This window comes from Populus trichocarpa, chromosome 1, assembly GCF_000002775.5.
Source record: "Populus trichocarpa isolate Nisqually-1 chromosome 1, P.trichocarpa_v4.1, whole genome shotgun sequence".
Classification (NCBI taxonomy): Eukaryota; Viridiplantae; Streptophyta; class Magnoliopsida; order Malpighiales; family Salicaceae; genus Populus; species Populus trichocarpa.
Window position 1 is genome coordinate 4218527 of NC_037285.2, and position 17399 is coordinate 4235925.

At 34.0% G+C, this 17399-nt stretch overlaps 2 protein-coding genes across 2 annotated transcripts; one reads left to right on the forward strand and one right to left on the reverse strand.

Annotated features, from left to right (window-relative positions):
• Positions 1-4684: 4684 nt before the first annotated feature.
• Positions 4685-10714, forward strand: LOC7460545 (YTH domain-containing protein ECT4). The gene is made up of 8 exons (XM_024590916.2): positions 4685-4765; positions 5358-5423; positions 5516-5639; positions 6597-6673; positions 6775-7275; positions 8122-8652; positions 9240-9452; positions 10173-10714. The coding sequence occupies exons 1-8, from the start codon at positions 4685-4687 to the stop codon at positions 10491-10493; spliced, it is 1914 nt and encodes a 637-aa protein (XP_024446684.2). The 3' UTR covers positions 10494-10714.
• A 500-nt stretch (positions 10715-11214) lies between these two features.
• On the reverse strand, positions 11215-13715 carry LOC7482785 (non-specific lipid transfer protein GPI-anchored 1). Its single transcript, XM_024606615.2, has 2 exons — positions 13266-13715; positions 11215-11701 (listed from the first exon to the last, which is right to left on the reverse strand). The coding sequence occupies exons 1-2, from the start codon at positions 13612-13614 to the stop codon at positions 11475-11477; spliced, it is 576 nt and encodes a 191-aa protein (XP_024462383.1). The 5' UTR covers positions 13615-13715; the 3' UTR covers positions 11215-11474.
• Between the last annotated feature and the right edge of the window lie 3684 nt (positions 13716-17399).

Here is a 17399-nt window from a genome sequence, read left to right on the forward strand (position 1 = left end):
GTTATTTTTTTTGCTTTTATCTTTTTCTTGATTTATTTTATTTTTCAATTCTATCCCCTGATATTTTATTTTTATACTAGATTTAATCATCATTTTTTTAATTGTAATTTTTTTTAATTTATTTTATTTTTCAATTATGTTACCCATTGCTTTATTTTATTTAATTTTTATACCATATTTTATTCTCATTTCTTTGATTGCTATTTATTTTTTTTATTTTAGATTATTGATAATTTTACTTCGTATTTTTTCAAGTTTGTCTTCTATTGGGTAACTTGATTTAGAGCGTGTTTGGCAGTGTGGTTGCGGCTGCTTTTCAAATAGTTTTTCGTGCCGAAATGCATGCCAATGATATTTTTTTATTTTTTAAAAATCATTTTTGACATCAGCACATCAAAACGATCCAAAAAGTACAAACCGCACTCAATTTTAGCAAAAAAAAAAAAATTCAAATTTTGACGAAACGCAGGTACAAACGCAATACCAAACGCTCCCTTAATGATTAGAGTAATGAGTTTTGAAGATTGGCATGGTTAAACTTTGATTTTATTTTTTAATCTCTTTTTTAAATTGATTTGTTTTGGGTTCTTTTTTTTCAATTGATTTTTTAAAATAGTTTGTTATTTATATGGATGATGGAAATAATATTTTTTTTACTATTCTTAGAATCTACCAAGATTAAGTCTCTATGTTTAAGAAATAAATCATCTTAAACACGGATTCCAAGGCTTGAAATTGAAAAAAAGTTAAAAGAGGAAGTAAGCATTCTTAAGTATCGAATTTATTCCTTAAATCAAACTCACATTATACTGGCAATATATCTCTTCTCTTCGAGGAATATATTCTGTTCCATATATTGCTATGCATAAAATTTCTCATACTTAAACCAATAGCCTGTTTAGTCTCTACTGCGATGATTATTTTGTTGGGTTATATTTAGCAACAACTACTTTGTTTGTGTTGGTTTGTGCTTTTAAAATAAACATATTAAACATTTAAATTGTTTGATAATGAATCATTACAAGTAAAATCATTTAATTATTCTATAATCTATTACTATGCTGTCTTAATTCGGATCACTAATAAGAAAATAGCTTAAATTCAATTGTTTTTATAGAGAATTAAAATAATTACTTTAAAACATGGATATCATCACCGGTTCGAGTTTTACAAACCTTATGGTTATTAGAGACTTACATGGTCGTTAATTTTAAGGTCCGTGAGATTAATCGAGGTACGTGCAAACTGGCTCGAACAACCATGTTAATTAAAAAAAAACAATCATGTTTAAATAGATACTACAAAAAGCTCCCCTTATGTGTTATAAAATTATATGGACCGTTAAAAAATTGATAGAAACTCTATCGTATCTAAGTAAATATTACAAAAACTCCCTTTTTTTTTTTAATCTAAAATACCTTTAGTATTTTCAAAATCACCCCCTTAACATTAAAGGCATCTGGGGGTGCAAAAGAGGGTTTTTTAATATCTTCAAGCTTTTGGAAGATTACTATATTTCATTATTGTTATTTTCCCTGATAATACAAGCCAGGAAAAAAGAATTAAAACATTACATTTTTTTCGAGTAGATGGAAACACTAATGATTTGATTAAACCTTACGCGTGCACTGCTGTATTTTGTGTTTTAAGTATTTTTAAAGTTCTTTTTAGTTATAGAATCATTGTTAACACTTAACACTTTAAATATTACCTTATAAAACAACACCTGTTTGATGTTTAAATGATAACACATTTATTTTCATTCAAACATTTGATTTTTATTTTTATTTTTATTACATTTCAACAGTAAATTAAGTACATTAATAACTGGATTTTTTTGTCAATAATTTCTTTTTAACCTTGAAAAAAATCAATGCATATTAGAAGAAAAAATTTGAAAATATTGCGACAGTGGCATATTGAACAACATATTTTTTTAAAAAATATTGAGACGGTGACACACTAGAGCGATTTAGACCACTCATGATTAATCTATGAAACCTACAATATAGGAAATGATATCGTGATAACCCAACAAAACTAATATCAAAAGAAAATAAAGAGCCCAATTCTAGTAAACAAAAATATCAAGAAGTTAGCATGAGATGCAACAATTAATTTAATTCAAACAAAAAATATTATTTTTATAAAAAATGGGTTAAATAAAAAAAGAATGAATGACAAATAAAAAGACCCTAGATAACCTGAATCACTTTTAAACAGTGAAATATTCTATATAAAGCAAATAAAAATAAATGTCAACGCGCATTAATTTTTTAAACTTGTGACTCAGGTTATTAGACCGGAAACACCACATATGAAAAACCATGAAGCCCAACTCCCATCAAATCAAACGTTAAATGATGAAATCAGAAAAAAAATTATATAAAAGGATTAAAAACAAAAAAATAACAATTAAAATAATGAGGATAAAAATCAAAATAAAAAAAAAACAAATTAGAGAGAAATTACAAATTTTCAATAGAATTGTGAAATTGAAAAGAAAAATAACTGTAACAAAAGAATAAACAATAAAAAGAACAAGGGCAAGAGTGAAAAAATAATATACCATCAATTTAGATTGAATAATGAAATTGAAAGCTAACAAAACTTTTACAAAATAGTTAGTAAAAAAATCATAAATCAAGAGAATAAGGATCAAATTGAAAAAAAAATATATAACTAATTGAGAATGAATGATAGAATTGAAAACAAATTTTTTTTTTTATAAAATAGCCTAGAACAAAAATTAGAAATCAAAATAATAAGGATTATAGTTAAAACATCAGTAGAAAGGAGGACCAACCTGATTTTTTTAAGGGATGAGAGAGAAAAGATATATAAAAGAATCTCGTTGGCAACAAACCGTCTTGCCACCGCCGACACGTGTCACGCTAAGAGAAAGAGAACTTGGCAACACTTCTAAAGACATGGCAAAAAAACATCCTTGGCGGTTGAAATGCGTCTCACATGTCACTCAAAGTGCACATGCGCCTCTCACATAATGACGCATAAGCATCAGTAACTTCCACACTCACATTAAAATACCTACAAGATCGCATGATAATCACACACACAAAAAAAAAAAAAAACTAGAGTGAAAGGAAGAATTAGCCCCCAGAGGCAAGTCTTAAATTTTTTTAATCCAAGGGCAATAAAATCAATTTACCGTGCTAATTATAGTAAAAATTCAAAAAGGCTCTCAGACCTTAGCTAATCGTTTTTTTTTCAGGGCAACTAGGTAATTACACCGTATAAAAGAATGCAAAATAATCGAGATGCCCCCGATCATTCCTATAATAACAAAATGAGTCATGTAAAAAAAAACCTAGTTAAACCTTGGTGACATTTTTTTTTAAATAAAAGGGAAAAAATAATTTTATTATTCAAATCCAAGTAAATCAATGCATTTTCACGCCCTTTAGGTGTTTTTACCAATACTTAGAGACGATTGAAAGTGTGGTAGTGATTATTTTTTAAAATGCTTTTCGCTCGGAAATACATCAATATATATATATATATATATTTTAAAAAATTAATTTTGATACCAGTACATAAAAATGATCTAAAAACACAAAAAAATAATTTGAACAAATAAAAAATAATTTTTTTTACTTTTTTTTAAATATTTTTGAAATATAAAAATAAACGAGCTCTAATAAATGCTCTAAAGACGAGCATTAACCTTTGCCTCGGCAAAAAAAAAAAAAAAAATCAGAAAATAAATAACTTCTTTGCGTGAATAGTCAATTAAGATGACGGTTTTTTTTGGAAAACAGATCACACTAATCATATAATCTTAGATAATATTTGACATTTTAGTCTCCTGGTTTAAATTTCTTCTTTGGTGGAGCTCCATATTTCGCACGGTTTTCTTTATTAAAAACAAAGCCTTTTACTGTACAGGACCTATTGGTCACGAAGCTAAATCTCAATTCAATTAGTTTCCTACTTTAAATTCATTTTCTACCACTGTACATGGCAATGAATTATATTTATTTACGCGGCAAATGCCTCAATTCAAAATGTGGTTTAAAATAAAAAACATCACTTTGATTATTTTTTTCATAGAATTATAGTTTAAAACGCAACAAACAGTTTTCTAGCAGGCCACAACTACTCTTTCAGTGGTAAAACGGTGATTACAATAATATTAATGTAAATAATAAGGTGTGGTGGTAAATTGGAGACAAGAGGGAGACAATGAAGCGCAACTGTGAAGATTGTGACTAAGCAACAAACATGATAATAATATAATGAATGAGAAAATCATTAATACGTGAAAAATAAATCGTAGCAAGATAAATGCTAAGTGGATACAGAAATGTACGGAATTAGTATAGTTGAATTTTTTTTCTCCTGATTTTATATTATCAAATGCAATTATATAAAAATGTTTTAAAAACTGACTATCCACTATAATCAATTTAACATTTACTATATTAAATTACGATCACAGCCAAATTTGATCTCAAACACCTTTTCTTAATTAAAAATGTTCTTCCTTACCATCTACGAAAACTGCAATATTGCAAATTTCTATCTTTTTTTTTTAATTTTCTTTTGTTTTCATGAAAATCCCTTGTAATTTTCTTTTTAAAAGACCACGCTGTTCTTTAACGAAAAAGAAAAGAAAAAGAAAAAAGGAAAAAAAAAGCTAGTCTAAATAAACGTAGAATAGGGCATGACGGTGAGAATGAAGAGCAGGTGGACAAGTAAGGACGAGCCAACTCGGCAGCGAAAATGTGAAAGTTGCAGTTATCACGTATTCTAAACAATACACCATATCTCAATCGGCTGCGGCGTGGCGCGTCCCCTCACCTCCAGTACCCCAAAAACACACTACTACTGCTACTACCTTGCTTCTAATTTCTATCGACTCTCTCTCTCACTCTCTCTCTCTTTCTCTACCCTAAAACCACCGCTTTTTCTCTCCTCACTCACCCGCTCACTGCCAAACACCAAACCACACTCCACCAAACACACAACAAACACAGTGAGTAAAGCAGCCACTGCCGTAATCGATGATCGGTTAGCATCATCATCCACTGGTATGCTAATTATAACCGATTGTTTCTTTTAGTTTTAACTGATTTTCTGCTTCTCTCGGGGTGGTTGAATTAGAGAAGTAACGCACTGCCGTTTCGTTTTTTTTCCTTTTTTGGAAGGAAACATTTTATTTTTAAATCAAAAGGAAAGCAAATGAGTTGTGTTGATGAAAAATCTAAGACGATCATGGACAATATTTCTTTAATTTCTAACACTATTAATCATGAAATTTGGAGCATTCCTTAACTCTAGCAAACTCTTGCATGTTTTCGGTCGCCGTCTACATATGCAATTTATGTTTATTTTAGGTACTGCTGAAGCTTCGAATAATTTTAAAAGAGAAATCTGCTGGTCCAAACACGTTGAAGGATCAGGTAGTTGCTAGTGCATTCCGAGTATAATCTACGTTGTTGATGTTTATGTTATACTCGTATGTGATGACTAATGTTTTGGAATTTATTGTCAGCCTTCTCTTGCTATGGATGAAAATGTGGTTGATCCTAGCAAGGTTGCTATCAGCGTTGGTCCTCTGAGAGTTGATGCTTCAAATAATGCATCTCCTTCCCGGATACAGTCAGTCTACCGCGGAGGTTAGTTATTTATACTTAGATGCAAACATAAGAGAGTAGGATGCATCGGATTATTGTTTTCGTGTTAGACATGCAAGCTAAAAGGTGCATTTTTGTTGACTGGTGGGTCAAAATGTAAATTCGGGTTATGTAATTATCTGATGTCTATTATTTTTTGAGATGATGATGGTGGGGCATTTCTCCATTTAGATTGACATTTGTGCTCATGGTTCTTGATTTGTCAAAAGCTTGATCTCTTTTTATCAATTGAACTTTAAATGTAATTAACATCAACAAGATACAAGGTAAATATTAATTACCTGCTTCAGATATTGTTGTATTGCTTCAAATAATTAAATACTTGCTTCAGATATGATAACTGAGAAGTTTTCAAAATAGCGGTATTGTTGTGGTTTCAATGGATTTGTCTGTTGCCATGTTTTTTTTAGTATGCACTGGTTTTTTCTTCGTTATTTCCAAGTCTTCATGCATTTTCATGATGCTGTTTGCAGAATGTTATGATTATCTTGTTTTATCAATTGGACTTTAAATGTAATAAATGTTAAAACGGTAGAAGATCAATAAAATTACTTATTTCAGATATGACAGTTCAGAAGTTCAGAAAATAGTTTTATTTTGGTAATTGTTAATCTCTATAGCATTGCCTGTTGCCATGCATTTTTATTACATTTTAATTTTTTTTTTTACTTCCAAGTCTTTGTGCATTTGAATGACGCTGTCTGCAGAATGTTATGATAGATCTCCCCCTTTTAAATGTAAATGGTTCTTGTTCCATTATGATTGTGTATGTTATGAATGAATGGTCCACTCATCAGTGATCAGCTGTGTAGGATCATGTTCACTAGGGCATCGTGTGTTAGCATGGAGCACTAGAATCATATATATATATATATATATATATAGCAAAACAGCTATGTTTCTTATTTTCCTTACATCATACTTTGTGATGTCACTCAGGTTATGGCAATATGATTGGCAGACCGGGCACATGTTTTCCAGATACCAATGTTGAGTGCTTGGAAAATGGTTCTCATGTAACAATATTTCCTTGCCCTCACTCCTCCAATTCCACTTCTGTTCCCATCTCTCAGTAGTTCTTAGGTGATGGACTGGTTTTCTTTTAAATTTGATGCAGGGCATCTACAGTGATTCTTCATCTCTTCTATTCCATGGCCACCCTCAAATGCAACAAAGATCACTTGGCCCATTCATGCCAGTGCTGCCTTCTATTAGTGGTCATGGCCGGTTATATAATGCACGAGAGCTGCCTAACTCGGATCCACGTTATCATCAGCACCTTGTTTCACAAAACATTTCATATGTTGCCGCACAAGACCCATTCTCTCAAACTAAATTGCCAGACAACATTGAGCTGCCAGGGGATGACAACAGAATGGGGCCTAGGCCAAGTTACCTGCCTCTGCCAGGATCTTTGGGTGGTGGAAGCAGCTTTTCTCGACACTCTGGTGGTTTTAAATTCTTGCAGCAAGGGTTTGAGGGAATTGAAAGTGGTGAATTGTGGGCAGATTGGTCAAAACCCTCAAATGGGAAGAGTACATTGGTGCATTTTTCATCACAAGCAGCTTCTCCAAAGCAAATTGGTTCAGTAGGTTTGTCTGCGAATCATTGTGGAATGGTTAGTTTTCTAATCTATGACCAGCTTTTCCCCTTATAGAGAAAGAAAAATAACAGAAAGCAAGCATTCTTTTTTGAGAATTGGAAGGTTTATGATTTGTTTCCAGGTTTTTAATCTTGAATGGACATTTCTATATAGTGCTTATAAAAATTGTGGTTCTTTATCGAGGTTAAGGATCTCCAAGTCATTACTTCAGTTACATGTTTCAAATATGCCATTGCTGCACTTTTATTTGTTCTGGTGCCTATTTAGAGGCAAAATCTGATTTTTTTTTAGGAAATCTGCCGGCACTTATTATGACTAAATAAAGAAGACAGTCGTACATACACACTCATTCTCTAGATACTTTATTGAGGGGTCATTATCTGATAATGATAAGAGGGGTTGGCTAGAACTGGTGGTTTGGGAGTTTGAGCCTATTTTATCATTATTTAGGAATTGCTTATTATATTTAGAAAAATACGTTTTTTTTTCTCTTGTCTAGTAGTAATTAGTAAGTAATTAGAAGAATCAGTTTATTTCCTAATTTTAGTCGGGAATCTTTGGGGCGACTATTTAAGCGAACTTGCACATTTTAGTCTGTATTTGGGCATGCAGCTGTTTATACTGTCATCTCACATGTAGTAGAGATGTGCTGTAAATTCAAAGGCACTGTCCTGACTGTGGAGTCTTATGATTCTGATCTGTCCTTACATTTGTGATTCTCTTATCAATTGATTCCGAGAAGTATTGCTGTCTAGTGGAGCACTAGAGATCAATAAGTTTTGTTCTGGGTGCTTCTTTGAGCCTGATTGAACTACATTTGTCTGGTTTTAAGATTGTTGTCTAACAAAGATATTTTTGCAGGTTTCTCAACGAAAAGAATTGTTTTATGGGCTTGGATCTCATCGAAGTCCCAGCTATAAATGTGTTCCTCAAGGTCTTAACGATCGAGATTTTGGGTATGATGTTTTGCCCTCTTCCATTTTTGGAACAAATGGTCGAAACTGGCCAACACTTAATGAAGGAAGACAAGGGGGGAGGTGCAATGACTTTTCGTGCAGCTGTACTATTGCACTTGATACACTAAGTGAGCGAAATAGGGGACCTAGGGCATTCAAGCCTAGGAGTCAGGCAACAGAAAATCCTTCTGTAGTTGATAATCACCAGAAGGCAGTTGCTGATGTTCATAGTGAATCTCACAACCAAGTGGATTTTGCTACTGATTATAAGGATGCAAAGTTCTTTGTCATAAAATCGTACAGTGAAGATAATGTTCATAAGAGTATAAAGTATGGTGTTTGGGCAAGCACTCCGAATGGCAACAAGAAATTAGATGCTGCTTATCGTGAAGCAAAGGAAAATCATGGGACATGCCCGATCTTTCTGTTGTTTTCAGTAATTAACTTAATCTTCAGTGCATGTGTTTTATAATTGGAAGTAACGGTGATTTCACCCAACTTGGAATAATTTGACTAAGCTGCTAGAAACATTAAAAACTGAGAACGTGAATTGGAGGCGATGTCATGCAAAGGATGGTGGAGTTGAGATAGATATTTCCTTGCCAAAATTCTTCTAGAACATGATCCATGTTTTATGTGCCTATCTTAGGGCATTGTGTTGTTTTTCACTCTTGAAGTTGGTTGGTGGCACTTGATAATCTAGAAAATGCCTTGATTTATGGTACAGACAAGAAAATTTTTTACTCACAATTCAGTGGTCTTAACATGCCTTTAATGCATTTACTTTTGCTGATTACTGTTTTATAGAAGCAAAAAGATCCGTGAGGTTGTTTAACAATCTCTAAATCTTCTTTTTAGGTGTTAATCTTCATGATGCCATTGGTTCTCTGGCCATCTATTTCACAAACTACTATGCTCGTTCATTATCAAACTTGTTTAGTGAGAAGTGTTATCTGGAGATTTATGACCATTGTGTTACTCACTGAAACATGACATGTTTATACAATGTACCGTCACATACAGGTGAATGCCAGTGCACAGTTCTGTGGAGTGGCCGAGATGGTTGGACCTGTGGACTTTGACAAGAATGTGGATTTCTGGCAACAGGATAAGTGGTCTGGGCAGTTTCCTGTGAAGTGGCATATTATTAAAGATGTCCCCAACAGTCAGTTTCGTCACATTGTGCTGGAAAACAATGACAACAAGCCAGTTACTAACAGTAGAGATACTCAAGAGGTGACAGTTCATTTGGTTTTCATAACATTGATAATTATTTGCATGCCACTATGCAACTTCAGTTCTATGGGTGCCCTCACGTTTTAATTGTTTTGGTATCATTTACCCTGGTTATATTATTGAATGCATCGGCTGCCTAGATGTATTGAGCTGGATTTGGGACTTTGCTATTATCTGCTTCATGTCTATAAGAAATATTGCATGATATCCCACAGTCAACTCTATGACTGGTAATACTGTTAAATGTAGATATTTTTCTTTTTAACAGTACACTATACTGGATGGCACTATACTGGATGGCTGTTTTAGGGCTTCCAAGGTTGTGTACTTTTTATAGTGATGAACAGTGGCAACTTTGTTAGTCTTAGCCATTATAGTTTTGGCTTCCATATGCATGCTTATTGCTCATCTTGAAACAAGTCAAGGCCAGGGAAGGATGTCCTTTTGAATTAATGAAGGACATCATTTGCATGAAATATAAATATATTCTGGTATAAACTGGTGTGTACTGTGCTGCGTGATTAAGTAATGCAAAACAGAAAGCTTTCATTATGAAAGCTCTAGTGTTCTTTCCAAGTGAAACTGCAGTTTGGCATCATCAAGTTATTCTCTCCCCCTGTTTTTTCAAGGAGTATACCAGGGCAGATTCTTTGATTGCTTGTTGTCAAGATACATTTCTCATGAAACATGTAATCTTATACTGGACCCACATAATTGCAGGTGGAGCTGGAACAGGGTGCTGAGATGTTAGGCATATTTAAAAACTATGAAAGCCATTCTTCTATCCTAGATGATTTTCAATTTTATGAAGAGAGGCAGAAAGTTATGCAGGTGAGGAAATCGAGGCCACAAGCAAGCATGGTTTCTGCTCCAGTGGCTGGAATTAGTGAACGAAATCCCGTTCCATTTTCTAATGACTTGATAAAGAAAATGTCAAAGAGCTTTGCTGAAGCTGTTTTGCTGAAGGAGGATGAAAGAGTGCATCCTCGCTCACATCTGCTGCAAGATATAATGGGAGCTGAACCTGAAAAACGAAGCTGACAATAACAATGGCATCCAATTAATCAGTCTGGCAGGGAATTTTAGGTGTTTTGAGCCAGGAAGTTTTCAACTTGACGATATACCCCCCTTTCTCCTTGAAATATTTTCCTTCCCTTTTTTTATTTGTTCATATTTAAATGATTTGGATTGTTTCACAAGATTGACGAGGATGATTTGTCTTTAGCAGCGGAGTATATTTAATGATTCGCATATTGTTCTGAGCCGCTACTTGCTAGATAGTTTTTTCTTTGGCTTTCAGAACCCTAAACCAATTTCTCTCGCAAAAAAAAAAAAAATATATATATATATATATATATATTTTTTTCCCTTCTTTTTTATGATTTTAATATATTGATATATAAAAAAAACTATTTTAATATGTTTTTAAACAAAGAAAAAAAAAACTTTTAAAAAACACCTTAACAAATTTGTTTCATAGGATCAGAAGCAATCAATCTAGAAGAGGGCAGGGCTAGATTTCTTTATTATAAGAGAAGATTTCCTTCACATTCCCCGATCTGTCGCCATCTTTTGAACGAAATATGTTTAAACGAGAAGCATGCTTCTCAAACTACAGTTACCTGACTCCAGCTGATTGGGTCAGTGGACGCGTGTGATAATGAGTGTATCTGTTTAATTAATTATCGCGCAAGACGTGATAATGAGTGTATCTGTTTAATTAATTATCGCGCAAGACAAACCCATCGGCACAAGTCATTACTACGGTCAAACATGTGAGAGGCGGAGCGCATGCACACATTTAATTAGATGGCAAAGCAAAATAGCCAGCTACAAATGTTTAGAATCCTGAAATTAAAACATGAAGCTCGTAGATAATAGCCTCGATAGCTAACATGAAGCTGAGAACAAGTGCAGGCGACAAGATTATAACAACTTGCAAAGAGAATACGGAGAAATCCTGAAAATTCAAAAGACAAACTAAAACAAGCTTCAGTTTTCATTGTTTCCATTCAGTGTTGTTCACCCTAAAACCTGGAACATAGAGGCAGACCCAGCAGGGAAAGCAAATACGAAGATGGTTGCAACAATCATCAATAGACCTGCAAGGGGAGGTCTCAGCTGGATTCGACTGGAACCACCAGCTTGCTCTGGTTGTGACTTTCCTGTTGATACAGCCGGAGTTGCTGATGTTGAAGCATTTGTGAAAATGGCAGCGTCTGCAGAGCCAGGAGATAGGCCTAGAAGCTCTGTTCATTGGCAGGCACAATATAAAGTCAGAAACGGCACAAGACTTGTGCGCTAGCTGCTGTTGCCACTACTACTGGTATTACTACTTAGAGATGCATCTCATTTTGTAACAAAGAAATTCAAATTTCCAAGTGTTTTGCATCGCAAAGGTTGTGTGCTTCGCCTCATGTAGTTCCTCGAATGCTACGAAGTATCAATTTGGGGAGAGCAATTTTGAGGGTTCCTAATGATTTTTGAAAGAGAGAGAGAGAGAAACCAATAAAAACGGAAACTCTACTTTGATGGAATTTTTTTTTCAGATTGATTGCATTGGATACCTGATGCGGACTATCCTTTCTAAGAACCTAAAACGAACAAACATACTCCCTCTTTTTCACTCTAGTCTGTTGTTGAGAGTTTTGTTCAAATTGGGAGGTGTCCAATATGCCCCTTCTATAATACTTTTTTGGCAATTCAATCCATATGAAAAACAAATAAGGACATCATTGGTATTTCAAACATAAAATTGGTAGCTGGATCATCTAATGAATATATTAGTGAGGTGTTTTAGAGTGCAGTGATGATTGTTTTTTAAAGTGTTATTCACTCGAAAATATATTAAGATAATATTTTTTTTAAATATTTTTTTTAATATTAACACATTAAAAAAAATATAAAAATAAATTTATTTATTTTTTCATAAAATATATGTTCAACACTCAATTTTAAACATCTTGCACCACATGCAAATTCAAAAGCATATCTGTTTATAGTTGCATCATCACAACTTTTGGTGGACCGCCATGAATTAACCATACAAGACATGTAGCCGTATGAAACAAGTTCAGGCTATTCATATGATGTTCTTCTTTGCCTGTCATGTCCTGGGGACCAAAAAATTAATAGCATCGTTTAAAGGGTAGCTAGGCAGATCATAAAATGGGAGCTCGTGTTAGTTAGCTAATAAATTACTTTTATAAACGCAACTGACCTATCTTCTTTTTTCTTCTTTTTCCGTCGACAAGAGGGAACCTTACGATCGAGTCGGTGCTTGCTCAATGACAAGTCCCGAGAGCTTCTGACTCTCGTTCACACTATAATTTTATTAGCTAAGCCGGAATTTAATTATTGACGGATAAAGGTCAAGCATTGACTGCTACAGAGAAAGTAAAGTGGAAGCAACTGCTTTTCTTCTTCTTCTTTAAAATTCTATTTTTTCATTTGTTTTCTAGAGCTAATTTTCAACCTCTTTAATTTTTCGCTTTAGTTTTACTTTTTATGATTGTGTGTTTGTTTGTTATTGCTATGGAGAAATTCAGAAGAAGCTTTGATGGGGTGTTACTCTTTGGTTGCATGCATCTAGGGTTGCCTAGGGACTAACCTGGATGTTTCTCTAGCCACAAATCTAACATCAAAGAACGATTAACATCTATAGCAGTTTCTTTGTCCAGAATTATACAGTGAATTGGAATGAAACTAATGGAAATTAAACAAAGCTAGATTAGCTCTAAAACCAAACACCACCACCACCACCACAAAGAGCATAAAATAAATGGGTGAGAGAAAGAGGGAGAAGGTACTCACTGGGGCAGAAACTAAGGCTGGCATTCTGCAACTGGCAAGCAGTAGGGAGCTGAAGCAACTTAGCCTCCTGAACGCCCAAGCTCTTGAACTGTGAACTGGCATTATGTGCTTGTTGCATGGTATAACACAAGCATTTTGGTTCGCTATCTTTTATGTCCTGCACTGCACTGCAGCAATCTTTCGGGGGTGTGTTCGCTTTCCCTGTAGCATAGCTCAAGCAACCCATCACCTTCTGGACGTCACTGCTACACTCCTCAGACAAACTTTCCCCATCAACAGCCCGAAAAACTGAAGCACTAGAAGCAAAGAACAGCAACACACCCAGCAAAAAAAGGGACTGGCTCCTCATCTTCAATAATCTTGACGAAAGAAATTCTCTTGGGCTATGAGGAGATAGAGATATACCAAGAAGACTTTAGTATATAACAAAAAGATAACAGGAGGGGTGTGGATACTGAACCACATTTAATAAAGGTACTTACGTACGTTATTTAATGTGGGAGCATGGTTGTGGGATCTGGTCCGTTGAAGTTAGAGAGGGCCCATGTCGTTAGAAATGGACGGTGGGAATATGCAGACGGGACTTGTCCAGTGAATGAGCATGCAATGAAAGGGTTTTAGAATTAATGGCGACCCATTAGGGCAGTTGAGCTGCAATTAAGCTCCTGGTTGGGGTTGGGGCTGGGGTTGTTGTTAGTTTTGCAGGCGGAGAGCAACTTCGCCGTTAATGAGGTCAAGCTGTAGACACCACATCACGTGGCAAGAAACTACCATGGTGGCACAGCTGGGATGCAGTCATGATATGTGAACCCAACGGTCTAGGGTTCGTCTCGCTGTCTGTTTCTGATTATTAATAATACCAAGTATCGTGTCCATTGATGGATACATTTGTTGCCTGTCTTATTTCCTTGAACAAGCGGAAAGATGACATGAATGGTTCAAAACTCAACAAAAGCGTCTGTCAATTGCAATGGTTTTGGGCCGACGCTTGTCATAAAAATCCCGAATTTATGTGAGCTAATTATGTTAGCCATAAGCGACGCGATTTTAAAGCCCTCTTTGACGCAGCTGTTTACACCATCGTTTTTGTCAAATTTTTTATTTTTAAAAAATAATTTTCGTTCCTTTTAATATATTATATCAAAAATAAATTTTAAAAAATAAAAAATATTATTTTAATATATTTTTATGTTTTAAAAAAGCAATTTTTATTACTTTACCGAGTACCCCGGCAAAGGAATAGTTGGCTTTGCCGCTTTGGAATGACAATTTCTGGGACAAATACATTCACTTTAGTGAAGGGAGGAGAAAAGACCCGGTATTATGGCTTTCGACGTCATGGAGGAGTCTTCAAAAGAGCTAGGATTTTATGCCAGAACTCGGACTTGAGGTGGAGTACTTGCGCTCCTGTCCACGACGGATTTTAACTCTTGTGAAAAAAGTTGGGGACAGACTAAACTCCCCCGTTTGGGAGTTGAAAGATATGCTTAATAGAGGTGGTTTAAAAATTAATTTTTTAAAAAATTAATATTTGTTTTTTATATTTTTAAATTGTTCAAAATAAATTTTAAAAAATAAAAAATATTATTTTAATATATTTTTAAATAAAAAAATACTTTAAAAAATATCTATTATCAAACTCCAAACACCCCCAAAACAATCAATTCAGCTATTTGATCTTTTGTCATCATTCAAAAGGATGAGGAAATTGACGAAGAATATAGCTCAGAGTTGTCATAATTCAAATTTAATACCTTAATTTTATGAAATCTTTTTTAAAAAAAACAACAAAAAATTAATTTTTCTTTTTTGGACATATAGCCATTTTTATATGTTTTCAAGATTTTTAATATTTTAATATTTTTTTAACCCTAGAGTGTTAAAAAAATTATAGAGAGACGAGCGAAGAAAAAAAATAAAAGTCAGAAGTAAAGCAAAAAATAAGGGAGAAAGAAAATTAGGGAAAAAAAACATTGGAAAGAAAAGGAATTCAAAAAATAAAACAGAGAAAAAATATAATGATTAACCCTCTCAAATTCAGGCTAGCAGTTTTCTGTTTTTTCTTTGATATGATATGCATGCTTCTTAAATTTGAGAGGGTGCTCCGGCCATACTTTTTTCGAGTTGCGTCCCTAACTTGCTGAGTTACTTATCAGCTAGATTTTCTTTGTTTTAATTATTAATTTGATAAAAACAAAAACATTTTAATATTTATAAAATAATATTATTTTATCTTACTTGTTTTTTATATTTGTTATCATTTTTTTGAATTATGTATTTGTTAAAGAGGGAGATTTTTTCATGGGTAAGAAATTAGAAAATATGGGAGGTAATTATTACAATCTTATTGGGAGCAATATGAAAAAATAAAAAATTTAAGGAGCAAGAGGGGAAATATGAAAAATTAAGGGGAACAATCATCCATCTTCCCTCACACCTTAAGAAAACATGAACTAAATTGTTGGAGAAAAATGCAAGCATTTCACGTGATTCAATACAAATTCAAAACATCCATTATGGAGGAAATTCGAGATCTAATTGTAGCCTCATTATGCTCAAAAATAGAGAAAAATACAAATTCAATGTCAAATTAAATGATTAAATGGCCAATTTGATTTAATCATGAGCCAAATTGAATTTTAATTATGTTTAAGTATTAATTTGGGTCTAATTGAAGGATTTAATTAAGTGTAAGGACTTAATTATACTTTAAATGAGTCAAATTAATTTTATTAGGGGCTTAGTTGGTGAAAAATTAAGTTTTGAAGCTCAATTTGGGCTTAATTGAGAAGATTGAAATTTTAAGAGATCAAATTTAATTTTTACCAACTTAATTGATTGAAATCAGGGGTAAAATCGTAAAAAAAAATAAAGTTTTAGGGTCAATTAGGGGTCAAATGGAAGAAATTCACAGTGAACGACTATTTTGTAAAATTCTCTGAACTATAGGGGCTTAGTTGGTTGAAACCGGGGGTGAAATTGAAAATAATTGAAAGTTTGAAGCCAATAAGGAGTTTATATAAGATAAATCAGAAATTGAAGGACCAAAATGAACATTACCAAAATGGTTATTATTCTTCATCTTCTTCAATTTTCTCTGAAATGACAGCTTAGGGAGATTACTTTGTAGGTGCATTTAATGACTCTAACGGCCACCAAATTTGACAACACCTGAACAAAAATCATCACCTGACAATTGACATCTCTCTATCCTCGGGTATGGCCCGTTTAGGCCGAATGACAAAACAGAGGCCCCGACGCCGGTCTAAAGTGACCAACTCAGGCAGCCTTGAATTGTTGAAATTTTTCCCTATTGAAAAAAAGATTGCCCTCTTCCATCCTCTATAAATAGAGGTGGATTTCATGACCTGAGGAAGAAGAAAGGAGAAGCCAAAGTTGAGAAACAATCATCTTTGCCCAACATTTTTCTGCCATATTTCTTCTATCTTTTCCTCCTCTTGGCCACCAAATTGGCTAGCTCCACCGCCACGCCTCAGCCACATTTTCCACCACCAACCACTCCCAGGTCTTCCCTGAAACGACAAGAACACCTCCGGCCTCTCTTCACCTCTGACCAAGCAAGGTTGCTCTTTCTTCTGCTCCCTTGAAACATGCCCCATAGCCAACTCAACCACAATTTAGCAGTTAACTTTTGCAGGCCATGGTTGCAAATTTGAATCAACGGTTGGGATCCTTCCGGGTAGAATCAAGGGTCAAGAGTTGCACCAGTAAAGATAACATGTCCCTCTTACATTCCCTATAAATAGAAGCGGATTCTATTCCCCAAAGAGGAAGAAATCAGTGTGAAACTTTGGCAAAAAATCATCTTTTTTTCCAGATTTTTCTTCCCCCTCCGCCGGCCTAACTTTCTCCCTTTTTTCTCCCACCTCTGGCAACGCCACCACCTCCAGCCAAGCAAGGATGCTCTTCCTTCTGCCACCTTGAAACCTGCCACATAGCCATTTGCATCCAGAAATTCTGCATGCAAATGACACTTTCTTTCTAAATTTAGTGGGCTTGGACCAGTTTCCAGCCCAATATTTGGGCCGAGTATAACTAGACAAAAAAAAAAATTAGAATTTTTTTTTCAAAAATCCTTAAATTTTTTTATTTATTTATTGCATGTTTTTTTAC